This window comes from Typopeltis vanoorti, chromosome 15, assembly GCF_054136105.1.
Source record: "Typopeltis vanoorti isolate ZY-2024b chromosome 15, IOZ_Tvanoo_1.0, whole genome shotgun sequence".
Classification (NCBI taxonomy): Eukaryota; Metazoa; Arthropoda; class Arachnida; order Uropygi; family Thelyphonidae; genus Typopeltis; species Typopeltis vanoorti.
In genome coordinates this window covers 53,615,707-53,632,004 of record NC_143563.1, presented here as the reverse complement: position 1 = coordinate 53,632,004, position 16,298 = coordinate 53,615,707, and the positions used below count along the sequence as shown (strand labels likewise).

The following is a 16,298-nucleotide window of genomic DNA, read 5'->3' as shown; positions in this document are numbered from 1 at the left end:
AAAAGAAACTCTTGCATACATAAATTTTAGTTACAAAATGTTTTATATACTCTGTTTAGTAACAATATAATATAATATAATATAACATTTATATTAGAGTTATAACTATAATATTATTTATTATTATGGAAAGAAACTCTTGCACATCCATTATCTTACCACATACCTGAGAGTAAATTTTGGTTACAAAATATTTTATATACTCTGTTTAGTAACTATATAATATATATAAAAAAAAAAAAAAAAAAAATCAGCTAACGCCTTTTTAATTCCCGTATATACGGGAGTAGGCGAGGCCATTTTATATATATTATTATATATATATTATATATTATATAATATAAATATATATATTATAATATATAATATAATGAAATTTTAAAGTTGTTTAAAAATTGTTTTATTTTGCATCTATATTATATATTGAATGAACAAAATAAATTTAATATGAATTTTTGTTGTAACATTTTAGGCAACCCATAGGCACTTCCCACAGACGGTTACTGGAGCTTATCTAAGTGGCATAAGAGAAGCATTTAGAATTGTGGAAAAATTATCAGAATACAAACTTTCATCATGACATTTAAGTTCAACTTATTTGGTTGGATTAATTGTGATATCTCACCCATTTCTAAAACACTAGACAGTTGCCATTTCCCTTGTTTTTTAATTGTATTTATGTTTATGTGGCATTCCTAATGCTCTGTTTTTCTTGTTAGGTGTGATTTCATTCTTAAGTGAGTGATACGTATACGGTATTAGTTGTAAACTAAACATCATGCTATCAACATAATCCAGTGTAAATTTTGCTCAATTGTGTGTGATTGATAGCAGAATAGTACTTGTAAAATAAATCCTCTCTCCTTAAATCGAGCTTTGTTTTATCATCATAAACAAACAATTAGTACTTAATTTAGAAAGAAAAAAATTTTGGTTATGTTCAGTTTGTAAAGGTATAATATATCTGTTGTGATGAAAATAATACCAGCATTTGAAAATGAATGTAGCATTCTTTTTCTTTTTTATTTCTAAAAATTAACAGATTTTATAGGTAATGAATAATTGTAGAAATATGCAAAATTGTGAAATTATTGATTGTAGCTGCTCTCCACTATCTTATATTTTTCTGATTTTTGATTGTGCTGATTATACATATTAGTAAAAATTAGTTACATTACACAGTTTACTTCACAAAAAAACAAAATAATTATGCTGTTCCTTATACCACTTCCCAAAAGCATAATTCATGTTAGAGATTTTTTAAATTATTCTGGCCAATTGAGTAACTTTTAAATTCTTTGTTTTATTATGTGTATGCCACATAGGAACCCAGTCTAAGGCATTGATCGCACATAGCTTAAGCATGATGCATGTTTTGGCTTGAAATAAAGTGCTGCAAAGGAGCATCTTGGTGGAAAATCAGAACCTGGGAATTGAAGAGTGAATTCTTAAGTATAAAAATAAAAATTAAAAAACAAAAGTGGGGGATGGGAGTAATTTCGACAAAATATTGTTCTTGATGAAGAAACATTTTAGATACAAATTCTGGCAGGGAAATAGTGAAAATCATACCCAGAAAAGCATAATGCTTTTCTGGGTATGAATTTTGTAAAAACTGAAGAATGCAGGATTTTTGTTCCTATTTGATAAAATATCTAGATTAAAAAAAAATCTAAATCAACTAAGCCATTTCAGCCCTATCTAACTTCTGGAGACTGAGTGGGCAGCTCCATTTCCACCAGTAGCCAATCAGATATAGCTGACCTACAACTATCACCTAATTATAAATGGCATCTGATGAAGAGATGACTGACATGTGTTGCCATCTCATGGTGCCTAACCCTGATATGTTAATTGTCTGAAATTGTGTGGGTTCTACAGTCAATTTTCTTGAGTTTACGGGAGAAAAAACCTGCTTGCCCATGCCAGATTGACTAACTTGGAACTGATTGAAGGAAGACTTGGAAAATGTTCCTCTGGTTTACAACTAGGCTAAAACTTAAGTCTTTCTTTGGGCAGCATAGAACAGAGGATGCAAATACCACTTCGACTGGGCGACACAGGCCTTGATAAAAGAGAAATTTAGTAAATACCAAAATGAACTAGATGTAATCACTATAGTTGTGATTACTGTAAAAAACTTCATTTCAAGATTGCTACCTCAATCTCTTCTGCAATGACATCAATATCATAAATGTTTCTCTTTTAACAGGTGTGTTGTTTGGTAGTCAGTAAAAATTATTCATTTCTAAACTAAAAATACCTTCATACAAAGCAAAGGTGGGGGGGTTGACTTTTTGTCCACATTCACACCCATATATATTTACGACCTGTCAGAAATCATTTTCACAAGACAAATTTAGTGATTTTAGTGTATTTAGTATTTAATAACATTATTATTAAGATATTTCAACAATAAGTATAAGTTTAAAATGGCACCAAAAACCACAAGAAAAGTAATGCTAAAAAGAGCACCATAGGTGATAATAAGAAGCTAGCCCTGCTAACAAGGTTACTGGCATTGTGGAGGAGGTTAATGAAAATGAATTAACCTCATCAGAGAAATGATGCAGGAATTACAAAAACAAAAAATCGAGAGGCGTTTAAATAACTATAGGGAAAAAATGAAAATTATGCAACAAAATAAGAAACAACAAACCGTGGAAACAGGTAAATCAGGTAAGTGACGTTAGTAAAAGGAAAGATGTTATTTGTTATGACTATAATAAAACATGCTATTGATGAGCAAGTTATAACTTCGAGTTTTCCTGGAGCAAAAATTAAGAATATAAAGGAAGCAATTCAAAAACAGAAAACAAAAGTAAATGAAATCACAATTGTAGTAGGTACTAACGACTTAACTAGCGATAAGTTCAGTGTGAAAGAGGACATGAAAGGGTTGTTAGAAGAGGCAAGAGTGACAGGTGAGAAAATGAAAATCGTCAGTATTTTAACTCTATGTGATAAAAATGAATTAAGAAGGGTTATGATGGCAAATGATTGGCTGTGTAGAAGGAACGGATGCGAGTTTTTGGATGTGTGGAGGGAAGATTGGGGATTTGTATAAGAGGGACACCTGACTATTTGGTATCAGGAGTCTAGAAAAATTAATAACTGGTATGAGACCTAACATAGAGTCAGGGAAACTAAATTATAAAGGGAGGAATGGTGAGAATGTGAGTGTAAGAGCGACAATGTTATACAATTGTGTTAATGATGAGAATGTGCTTTGTCATGGTTTCAACTTTGTATTTGTCCAGTTCGAACCCATCAAACGTGTGCAAAGATCAATTACGTAGTGGGGCATTGTTACAGACCTGGTGGATCAGTTGCTAATGATGACGAATTGCGTCACCAAATAGACAAGATGAACACAAAAAGAGTAATCATGATGAGAGACTTTAATTATCCAAATATTGATTGGGCAGCAATAGAATCTCAATGAGAAGAATGAAAAGGCATTTATTGAGCTCTTGCAAGACAACTTCCTTAAGCAGCATCTGACAGATGGAACTTGAGGTCAAAGGGTGTTAGATTTGATTATAGTGTCAGAGCACATTTCAGTTAAAGATGTAACTATTCTGTCTCCAGATGGTGGCAGTGATCATGCTGTACTCACTTGGGAAGTAACTAAGTTTATGAATGTTCCACTCAGAAAAGGTTACATGCTAAACTACGAAACAGGAAATGACGACCTACTGAGGAGTACTGACTTCAGTGGAATGGGATCGGTTGATGGATGGGAAGAATATCGACAATGCATGGGAAGCATTTAAACAATATACTTAAAATGATGCAATATCAGAGCGTGTCCCAAGAGTTCGAAGAATAAATAGGATAGAAGTCAAATGGATGTGTAATCTTATTAAGCAAAAGATTCGTAAGAAAAGGATGATGTGTAAGGAATACCATGGGCATAAGGATGATGTGTATTATGAAAATTATAAGCGCTAGGCTCAAGGCTGGATTAACCATTAAGCAAAATAAGCACTTGCTTAGGACATCATGGAAAGGGGGCACCACAGAATTTCTGCTTTAGTTAGATGACGAATTTAATTTAAATTAACTTTTAATTAGTTTTTCATTGTTTTTATCTTTTCTTATTGTTACCTACTTTGTTTCAATAAATAATGACGTGTAGAAGGCCTAATAAAACTCTAACCACGTGCATGACGGTTCGTTTACACTGTATTATCTCTCACAATGCTTTCTGGAACTACTATTGCTGCGTCAAATGAGGTAATTTTTTATAATTAACATAATCATTTTATTTTTTTATTTTCCTTTCTGTTTTAGGTCTTGTTTTAATTAAATTATGTCTAATAAAAGGCTCCAGAAACAAATATAAAACAAATAACATGGTTGTCTCAGAAATGCGCCTCCAGTAAAAGACCTAGCTGTCGCAGAAGTGCGACCCCGGTAAAATAAGAGTTAATTAAAGCACAAGATTCAGCTGTAAGCCGAAAATTAAATTGTTCGCATGATTTTGCCTGTGATATGTGTAACTGTGTTGATTGCCACCTAATATTCAACAAAATAATCTTTTTATTTCTGTATTTAACAGATCCCAAGAACCAAGATGAAACGTGTTCAGTTAAGTGATGCACAAAAGTGAAAACTATCAAAAAAGAAACAAGAAGAGACTTTGGAATTAGATTCCAAGACTGCAAAGCAAACTGATTTCTTGCTGACTGATTTCTTCATACAAGTTCGATAACATTATATACCAATTCCTGATCAGAACCAATCTCCGTCATCAGAAGTGGACACAAATACCACTTTGATCAGAACCAATCACTTCAAAATCAAAATATGATGATGTTGGAATCATCAAGGTGTCACAAGCAGGTTCATCTAGCACATGTCTCACTACTGACCTCACTTTGTCTGTAAATTCTCTTGATATCTCTACTGCAAATGTTGATGCAAGTTGCTTTACAAAACATTCTGAGGTTGAAATAATTCCTGAAAATGAAAGTTTAGTGGGCCATGGTGATGGTGGTGAAATGATTCAGTCTGCAAAAGATGAAGTAAATATATATATAGCAAAAGATCCAGGGTTGTGGCTTGATTTCTCTGCTGATGACATGGCTTATTGGACTGCTTGTGGACCCAGTGACTGTCAACACCACAATGGGCCATTTGACAAATCTTACCGACATTTCAGTAGTGGCAAACCAGTAAGATACTGTTTGCAGAAACTTTTTTTTTTGTTGGGACAAAAGCCAATGGTGAGGAATACAAGAGAGAGTGGTTATTGTATTCACCATCAACAGGACAGTTTGTAAACTGTTTGCTCCTAAAAATTTCTTACATTTTGTTACAAGAGAAGGATTCAGTGACTGGCGAAATACTATTGTAATTGATCAACATGAAAAAGCACTACTCACCGAGGCACTATGCTAACATACTTAACTTGCAGACAAGGTGTAGGGTTGGGACAACAGTTGGAAAAACAAATTCAGGAAGAGTGTGATTACTGGGAACATGTCCTGAGGCATGTGATAGCTGTTATTCATACATTAGCTAAACGTGGCTTGGCTTTTTGAGGAACAGAAGAAAGATTCGGATCATTGCAAAATGGGAACTTTTTTTAGGGCTGCTTGAGCTCATAAGTCAGTTTGATCCATTTTTAGCAGGTCACATTGTGAAATATGGAAATTGTGGCAAAGGAAATCCTTATCTGTCCAAAGCCAGCTGTGAGGAACTCGTTCAACTGATGGCTCAAAAGGTCCACATGCTTATTGTTGATGAAGTAAAATCTTCTGGTTATTTTAGTTTGTCAGTTGATTCAATACCAGATCTGTCACATATCGACCAGTTGAGTGTTGTACTTAGGTACTTAAAAGATGGACAGCCTATTGAACGCTTTTTAACCTTTCTGGAAATGAAAAGCCATACCGGTGAAGAAATGGTAAATCAGGTGTTGCAGTACTTACATAAAGTTTGTCAGCTAAACTTTTCAAAATGTAGGGGGTCAGTCCTATGATAACGCTGCTAACATGTCTGGGTGTTATAAGGGGATGCAGCAAAAAATTTTAGAAACAAACAAGTTTGCTATATATGTGCCTTGTGCAGCTCATTCACTAAATTTGGTAGGCCGAAGTGCTGTTGACTGCTGTCAAGAGGCAGTTAATTTCTTCTCTACAGTGCAGTTGCTCCATACCTTTTTTCAGCAGCCAGTGGACAATTCTTAAAGGTTGTATTGGAAATGAAAGTGTCTTCCCTCTCTGATACCAGATGGGAGGCACGTGCTATGGCAACAGCAATTTTGAAATCTTTTCTTCAAATTTTAGAAGCATTAGACTGTATAGCCGACGACCAGTGACAAAAGAGGGACACTAGAGGAGAAGCAGATAATATTGCAAATAAGATGCAAGAGCTAGAATTCGTTTTTATGTTGAATTTTTGGGATGAGATTTTGCAAAATTTTCATAGAATAAGTCAAGTTGTACAGAATGAGGATGTCAACTTAAAAACATGTGCAGATCTGTATGGATCATTAGCTGACCAATTGTGCACTTCACAAAATGAATTTGAAAGATATGAAGCAGCTACAAAGGAAGTGCTACCAGATGTTGATTACAAGGCAGCTCAAACTCGCAAACTTATCAGAAAGAAGGTATCCAATGACGGAGATGCTCGAGAAGTATATCTGAATGCCAGAGATAAATTTCGTATCACCACCTTTTACACAATTGTTGACAAACTTGAAACTAAGATGAGAAGAAGACGAGAGATATACAAAGAAATATCAGAGAGATTTTCTTTTCTAAGTGATGTGCCACATAATGCTACTTCAGTGACTTCATCATCTACTGAAATTGAAAGGTATTCTCAGTGTTGTCAAAAGCTGATTGATACTTACCCAGAGGACTTGAACGCTAATTTCTCAGCTGAGTTTTAGCAGTTTCACTCGTGTGCACCATAAGTTCAGTGCAACAAAAAATGTAAAAACAAGATTCAGTCATGCTGAACTTTATAAAATAATTGTAGAAGACAATATTGAGTGTGCCTTTCCAAATGTAGACATTGCCTTACGTATATTTTTAACATTAATGGTCACAAATTGCTCAGCTGAACGTTCATTTTCTCAGTTGATGTATATTAAAAATCCCATTAGAACAATTATGCAACAAGGCAGGTTGAATGCCTTATCTCTACTAAGTATAGAAGCAGATGTGTTACATAAGATTAATTTTGAGGATCTGATCAAAGACTTCGCAATTAAAAAAAGTAGGAGAAAACTTTTCAAATCTAAATAAAGTTGAAATATATAAAAATAAACATTATTTTTCATCTTACTATCAGTTTTGTTTCATTTTGAAAAATAAAAATTTATTTTATGGTTTATTATTTTATATTTTGAATGGGGCACCAAAATCTTAAGTGTTTAGGGCCTCTGTGGGTCTTAATCTGGCCCTGCCTAGGCTAGAATAGTCACAACTGTTGTACAGAAAGCAACGTCTGAGTATGAAAAGAAACTGGCTCTGCATGCTAAAGACAACCCACAAGAATTGCTGCAAGTAAAAATCGATATGCTGCAAGTAAAAGAAAGATTGAATATAAAAGATAATAGAATAACTATTCTAAATACAGATGCCAAAGAGGTTGTTCGGCATCTGTATTTAGAATAGGATGTTGTGAGTGCAAGCAGTGTGAATGAATTCAAGAATAAGTATGATAGCTGGTGCGTGTAGTATGTGGCCTCCCTGAAGGCCTCTCTTAATAATATTAAATTTAAATGGGTGTAGGGAGAATGTACTTCTGAAATTCCAACTGCATTTTTAAATCAAGGAATTTTCTCTTAACAGTTTAATTGAAGATCATTTATAAAACGTTTCATTAAAAGAAAAAAAAATCCCGAAAAACAAATTTTAAAGTAGTTAATACATGTATAGCAACAAAACTATTTTAAAATAGTTTGAAAGAAAACATCATAAATCTTTTGAAAAAATCTGCCCTTCTATTCAAAGAAGTTAGGGGAAAAAGTGAGAGTAAAGATTGTTTGATACTGAGATATGACAGTACCAAATAAAGAGAGCTATGATAGCAAATGATTCAGTGTGCATGCTGTGTAGAAATGGATGTAAGTATTTAGATGTGTGAAGTGCATTTGATGGTAGAAAAAACTTCCATAAGAGAAAAGTTCATTCCATCCTGATGCCAGTTCATTCAGCCTGCACCTGAATGAACTGGCATCAGGATGGAAAAATTACCTATTGGTGTAAGACCTAATGCAGAGTCAGGGAAGTAAAATCATAATAGGAGGAATGGTAAGAAGTGTGAAAGTTCAAGTATGGCATGTAAACATGATAAAGATATGAATGGCATTAAGCCTGGTTATGCATTTAACAAAGGGGGGTAGCAATTTACACCTTGGGTTTGTACCTTTCAAATGTATCTGGAGAGCGAAAAGAGAAAATGGTCCAACAATGCAACAACATTGAATATCTAAGTATAAGAAAAAGCCATGTTGTAATTTGTTATGTGTACACACAAATGCCGGGAGCATCAGGAACAAAGGGATTGAGTTAATTGCTTTACTGAATACACTATGGCCTTTGGCATTTGATAAACCTGGTTATCAGAAACAGATGCAACTGGGATCGAGTGTGAAGGGTATAGTATTTTTAGGAATGACAGAAGGTTCTGACACTAATTTTGATTAGTGTCAGAAGGTGTATCCAGTTATGGATGTGACTGTTTTGCCACCATTTGATGAGTAATCATGCCATACTTTCCTGGGAAGTAACTAATTATATATATATATAAACATTATTAAATTGAAGGTTTACTTGGTTTGATGAATATTAAAATTATTTAATGATTGAGAACCGAGGTTTTTAGTGAAACTTTATTAATACAACTAGTTTCATCTGAGAACAGACTTCGTCAGGTGCAAGCGAAAAGGACATAAAAATATCAGAACCATATCAAATTTTATACGTTCTACATAGCAGAACGTATAAAACAACAGGTTAACATGTTAATGGAAGAAAGAACTCTGGCTGTAGCATCATGGGATGTGTGCATGTAAGGTCTCGCGATCGCCAATATTGAATGGCAGAGCTGTGAGAGTAGCAAACTATAGCTTAGGTTGCTATTAATATGGACGTAGGCAAGAATGATTTCCTTAGATTCTAGAATCTGTCATAACATCTGTGAACGTTGTTAGTTAAATCCCAGCGTATTTGATGTGGGAGGCTTTCTTCATTAGAGTTTGCCGAAAATAATACGTGGCTGGACAAGGCACTGGCTCGAGTTCTGTTGTAGGAGATGTCTCTTTGATGCTCTTCTAGGCAGAGTTCGATGGATTTTTCCGTTTGACGGTTTTCCGCAATCGCAGAGAACTCTGTAGACACAAGGATATTAAAGATTATTATGTCTATCTTTTGGATTGCTTAAGATTGAGCAAAGTTTGGGTAAGGTAGTGAAAAAGTCATGATATTGTATTTCCTTAAAATTTTTGCTAAAACTGATGATTGGGAGCTAATATAAGGTAAGGAAATGCAGCCTTTGGAATTAGTTGTATCCTCATTATGTTGTTGATGGTGACTGTTAAACAGTGTTCTATTTATAGTTCTAGAGTATCCATTGTTTTTGAAGTCATTCGAGTTCATTGTGAAGTTCTTGTTCGTCTGACAACAAAGAAAAAAAAATCTATGTAACGGAGACATATCTTCGGTTTTAAAGGAGAGGAAGAAATTGCTTTTTCCTTCGAAGTCTTCAAGAGAGATGTTTGCAAGCAGGGCCGAGCCGTGCGATTGTGTACTGCACAAGGGCGTTTGGAGATAGGGGCGTCATTTCACGACGGGAAATAATAAAAAAATATGCATGTGTATATTTTTTTATTATTTCCCATATTTTATTTTATTATTTATATATATATATATATATATATATATATATATATATATAAATTTTCGTATTCTTTAATATATCGTACTATATAAATATCACGATTACAAATTATAGTTAATGCAATAAAAATGAAATTTAAAATCAGTCAAATTATTATGAATTCTTAATAATCTAACAACATTTTTAACTTAATACATCACCAGTTTTTTATAATTTGTTTGAAGTGAAACGTTATCAATTTACCACAGATTTTATTTCACAGAGTAAGCATCGACTCAGTGAAAATCATATAAATATTGTCGATTGTTTATTATATTTTTAGTGGAAATTGTTAGTTTAAGACAGACCGTGAATTCATACCATCGACAGGGTGTAGCATAGAGGCAGCCTGCCTAATGGCGCTGCTTAATAAGGGTGCTCGTTCAGCCGTATTACGGCAACAAGATATTTTACAAAAATACAGCGTTTAGTTTAGCAAATAAAAAAGGCGCCATTTCCCATTGACAGTTAAATATGTACTTATTATATTTTATTAATAAAAAAAATTATAGTCATACATACTAAAACTAAACATTTTAGAACCCACTTATTAGATACTTAAGAAACCCATAAAGTATCATACGATGTGAATTTCATAAATTTTTATAGTCTATATATATATATATATATATTAAATTATATTATGCATGAATTCTCCTACTCAAATTGCGAATCACTATCGCCCTCGACTTTCACATTTTACTCCCTGCAGTAAACAATAGGCCCTCCACAACAGCAACTATACTGAAAAAACACGAAAAGCAATTAGTTTTATCATGTCACTGAATAAGGTTCACAGATATTTGCAGACTGTGTAATATATTTCTCAACAAATAGTGCAATTAGAGACAACTGGGAATATAAACACTAACTAATAATCACATCTCCCCTCCAACAGAAACTGCCGTATAGACTGGAGCAAACAACATGTTGCAGATGCAACATATGGTTTTGCTTGACACTACCACGTCTTGAACGTGTTAAAACTAAGAAATATATAGTGAATGCATTTCAGATATTATGGAAATCGGTTTAAGAGAATTAGCATTTCAATTCAATTGTCAGCTTGTTTTGTTTGGGTAGCGTGATCTTTTGTTAATACCGCACCAATTATATGCACTTCTTAATATTTGCTTTTTCTCTACTGACCTACAATCGCGCACATCTTTCATTTCTCATTAGTAATTTTTCAAGGATTGTTCATTACGTATCTCAAATCTTAAATTACTGGTAATTTTTGCTTGATATAATGGGAAAGAAGATGACTCTATTTGGTTAATATCTTTGATTGCACACAAGGAAACTGCTCTTGAGGACAGAAGTGATGGAGAATAGAAGCTTCTTGGTAAGTCATATCCATTTTCAGTTGTTTTTTTTTTATGAAAACGTTTCCGAAAATCCCCACATATATCTCGCACCACGATTTTTTAGCTTTAATTTTGGGATAAAAGTGCGAGTTATAGTCAAATAAATACGGCAATTTTTTTAGCTTTTAAATTATGAAATATGGATCATTGGTTAAAGACTGGATTTATAAAACGCACAAAAGAGAGCAATATAGCAGATATAGAAATAGGCAATTTCACTTGTCTCGTTGATGATAAATTATTTATAATAGGTAAAAATGTATAGTATCTTTCTAAATTTTGTTCTATTAAAAATAAACCATATTTTATTTAAAATAAAGAGCCAATAGGCTTCATTTCGGCGATGTAAACATTATTTAAATTAAGGAGATATTAAATCCCACATTGTTTTAAAACCGAATAAGAAACTCAGATCGGAATTAAAGAGTTTCATGCCGAATATAGTAACTATAAAAGTATTGGCGACTACTAGCGTAAGCTAAAGCACGTAGTTCAAACTAGGGCAACTCGTAGCAAAGTTGGATAAAGCTCTGATCGCTATTCTTAGTATTTCTCATAATGTAAAACATACCTCCTAGGAGATATATGATGTTATACATTATGGAGAGAGGTCACTACCCAGACAGGTTTCGATCTTCATTGAGATCTCATCAGTGAGTAGCTAGACCAAGCATAATACTAAGGGTATAGCGAAAAGAACTTATATACTCTGCTATACGACTTGTCAAAAAGGTGCACCCATAAATTATTTATAATAAAGGGCCAATAGGCTTCATTTCGGCGATGTAAACATTATTTAAATTAAGGGAATATATCTCCTAGGAGATGCGTTTTACATTATGAGAAATACTAAGAATAGCGATCAGAGCTTTACCCACCTTTGCTACGAGTTGCCCTAGTTTGAACTACGTGCTTTCGCCGATACTTTTATAGTTACTATATTCGGCATGAAACTCTTTGATTCCGATCTTTCAGTTTCTTATTCGGTTTTAAAAAAATGTTAGATTTAATATCCCCTTAATTTAAATTATATTTTTTTGTTTAAATGTACATCTAAATTCAAATAAAACAGACATTTACAATGAAATATATTTTTATTTATTATTATTATTATTATTTTTGATATGGTATTTTGAAATGGTACTTGCTTATAATGAAAATTAAAGAAGGGGGCACACAGATATCTGAAGTTTCAGAAACGCTGATCTATCCAAATATTTAGTCTGAAACATAGGTGTATAGTACTATGTTCGTTTTCTTAAATTCAACTTCGAATATGTATAGACGAAATAGCGTCTATCCAAATATGCACTTCTTACATTTTTTTTTTTCCCCCAGCGTTATTTCAATTCTGAATGTGAAACATATTGAGTGTATTTTGTGTTTAAGTGACTTTGGACAATTTTTAACTTGTTTTTGTGAATTTGGATTATTATTCACGTAAAGTAAGTATGTCTATTATATTTTTGCTAAGTTTGAAAATCAGTCAAATTGTTTCATTTTAGTTAATTATCTTATTTTGAAAACAAAAGATTTTTATCTTATGTTGGGTAGATGTCTAGAAAATAAATGATTTTCAATAAGAGATTTATTTATATATTTGTGCTTGTTCTGTTTGGAAGATATTGGGGTTGGGGTCCTTTTACTAATCTTTTTAATAAATAATTTTAATATTCTAGAAATTTTTTAATTATTAAGCAATTACCAAAATGTAAAAAATATTAAATAAATATCACTGAGGAGTTAATCAGTGCCTAATATCTCTGCATGTTAATTTTCAAAAAAAAAAAAAAAAAAGAATACCTAAGCTGTAAGCATATTTATTATTCAAAACATCTAAAAAATCAAATTCTGTAGTAAACAAAAAATAATCAGTTTTGGGCCATTCACCTTAAAAATAATAGGGGTTAAAAAATAAGTTGAAGGGAAAATTCCAGCAATTATTATTTATTTTGGTGGACAACTTTTAATGCTCTTCTTATTTTAAAGTCTAACCAAATGTGTTAACCCCCAGATGTTAGAAAAAAAGCGAAAGAAGTTATCTGGTGCAAAAAAACAGGAAAAGTCAACTGCAACGAGTACAACTGGAACGTAAATTGGCTGGATCGCTGAATAAATTTTTAACTTCAGGACCACATAAAAAACGAAGAACAGAAAGTTCTGACGAAGCGAGTACTCTATGTAGCTTTACTACAGAAAAAGAGAGGACATGAGATAACTATGAAGAAACAAATGTTACATGCGAAAACTGGCCTGACTAGACTGTCCACAGAAGTTGCAGCAGAAGAAATATTGGATTCCGATTCAACGAAACACGAAACTTCAAATTTTACTTTAAATTTTAATGTTAATGATCCAGATACTTGGCCGAATCATTCAATTACCAAAGTTAGAGATTGTTTAGTTAAGCATTGCCTGCGTCAAGTAGTTAATAAAGAATTTCCCAAAGATGAATCTGGTCGCAAGTTTTCCGATTCATTCTATTATCGAACTTTAACAAATGGAGAAAAACTTTACGAAGTTATTTAGTTTATTCAGAATCGCGAAATTCAGTTTTTTGTTATTATTGCAAAATATTTGGTAGTCAAAATTCCCAACTTACTAAAGAATACGGTTGTAACGATTGGCAACATGAGTCATATACTAAAAATACACGAGACAAGTTCCGCACACATTAAAAACTGTTCAAAATACAGTGAAATTAAAACGTCGTTGATTAAGAAATTCATTATTAATTGCACACAACAAAGATTATACGAAACTGAGAAAAAATATTGGCAATCTGTTATAGAACGGTTAATCTACATAATACAATATTTATCAAGACAGTGTATAGTTTTTAGAGGTTCTTCACAAAAACTTTTTGAAAATGATAACGGCAAAATTTTAAAGTTAGTAGAAACTGTCGCTAAATTTGATTCGATAATGGCAGAACATTTGCATCGCATCCAAACATCATAAAAAATGAACATTGCTTATTATTTAGGTGATAAAATACAAAATGAAATCATTCGTATAATTTCTGAAGCTATAAAACAAAAAAGTTTAGAAATGGTTAAAATGATAACGGCAAAATTTTAAAGTTAGTAGAAACTGTCGCTAAATTTGATTCGATAATGGCAGAACACTTGCATCGCATCCAAACATCATAAAAAACGAACATTGCTTATTATTTAGGTGATAAAATACAAAATGAAATCATTCGTATAATTTCTGAAGCTATAAAACAAAAAAGTTTAGAAATGGTTAAAGATGCGAAATATTATTCTTTAATTATTGATACTACTCCGGATATGAGCCACACAGAACAATTATCTATTGTTATTAGATTTGTTAATCAAAATAAAAGATACAAATATAGCAGAAATTCGTGAACTTTTTTGGGTTTTCAATCTGTAGAAGATACCACTGGGCAAGGACTATTTCAATTTATAAAAAATTATTTAAAATTATTGAATATTAACATTTCGGATTTACGCGGCCAAGTTTATGATAACTGTTCAAATATGCGAGGTAAACATAATGGACTGCAGAAAAAAATTCTTGAAATAAATTCAAAGGCTTTTTTTTTATTCCGTATGCTACTCATTCATTAAATTTGGTAGTTAATGATGCAGCTAAGATATCCTGTGAAACTAAATTTTTTGGGGATAATACAGGAATTATATCATTATTTTTCAATATCTGAGAAGCGTTGGGCTATATTATAAAAACATATTCGTGTTTTAAATTTGAAACCACTTTCTGCTACTAGGTGGGAAAGTAGAGTAGAAGCAATAAAGTCACTTAAAAATAATAGCAAGGAAATTTACCAGGCTCTTTTTGGTATTACGGGAGATGAAACTGAAGATATCGATTCTAGAGTTCAGGTAGACAACTTAATTTCAAAGATTTATTCGTTTAAATTTATTTGCTCTGTTCATGTTTGGTACGAAATCTTAAGTCTCGTAAATGTTCAAGCAAAATAATGCAGAATCCAACATTTGATGTAATCAAGATTTTCTGTAATTTTTCTTATGTTCTACAAGAATTAAATACTCGCCGAACAGACCAATATTTTGAAAATATTATTAGAACTGCAAAAGTAGCAGCAAACGATCTTAATATTGATCCTATTTTTCCAGACATTCGCAAAAAAACAAAAACAAAAATGTTTGGTTACGAAGCATCAGATGAGACAACACATAATCCTAAACAAAATTTTAAAATAAATTTTTTCTTCGCGATTTTCGACACGACAATAACTTCAGTCACGGAAAGATTCATACGCTTAAAACAACATAGCGAGGATGTTGAGAGTTTATTTTTCACTTGGTTAGACTATAATTAGTTTAGTTTAATCCTTTATACAAGTGTGAGCAAACAAAGTTTGCGCCTGAAAGTATCTTCAGGACTGGGGTAAGGTAGTGCAACACCAGGCAACTCGTTGCAAAGGTGGAGAAAGCTCTCTCTCATCACTCCTCTCTCAGTATCTTCCATAATGCAAAGCACATCTTCTTGCGGATATGTGTAATGCTATGCATTAAGGCAAGGGCCACTACCCATACCGGTTTCGACCTTTATTGAGGTCTCGTCAGTGGGAGCCAGGCCCAGTAGTGGAGATACAAAAGGCAGAAGGAATGAGAGGTCATCCTAACCTATAGGAGTTGCCAAAGGGTGTGCCACCTTATTATTAAATTACTCTGGATTCAGAGAAAGATGTTGAGAGTTTATTTTTCACTTGGTTAGACTATAATAAGTTTAGTTTAATCCTTTATCCAAGTGTGAGCAAAGTTTGCGCCTGAAAGTATCTTCAGGACTGGGGTAAGGTAGTGCAACACCAGGAAACTCGTTGCAAAGGTGGAGAAAGCTCTCTCATCACTCCTATCTCAGTATCTCCCATAATGCAAAATGCTTCTGCCTGGTGTCTCTACTTGGGCTCTGGCTTCCACTGAAGAGACCTCAATAATGGGGGGGTGGGGGGGGGGGGGGGTGGGGGGGGGGGGGGGTGGGGGGGGGGGGGGGTGGGGGGGGGGGGGGGTGGGGGGG

General features: G+C 33.2%; 1 protein-coding gene across 6 annotated transcripts in view; it reads left to right on the top strand.

The window, feature by feature from the left end:
* Positions 1 to 869, top strand: part of LOC150098765 (lysine-specific histone demethylase 1B-like) — a 508,665-nt gene extending 507,796 nt beyond the window's left edge. For all 6 annotated transcript variants that reach the window (XM_090404995.1, XM_090404997.1, XM_090404999.1 and 3 more), the window contains one exon: positions 473 to 869. In XM_090404995.1, the coding sequence (XP_090261121.1) occupies positions 473 to 580 (108 nt within the window). In that variant the 3' untranslated portion in view covers positions 581 to 869. The remainder of the gene's footprint in view (positions 1 to 472) is intronic.
* Positions 870 to 16,298: the final 15,429 nt, after the last annotated feature.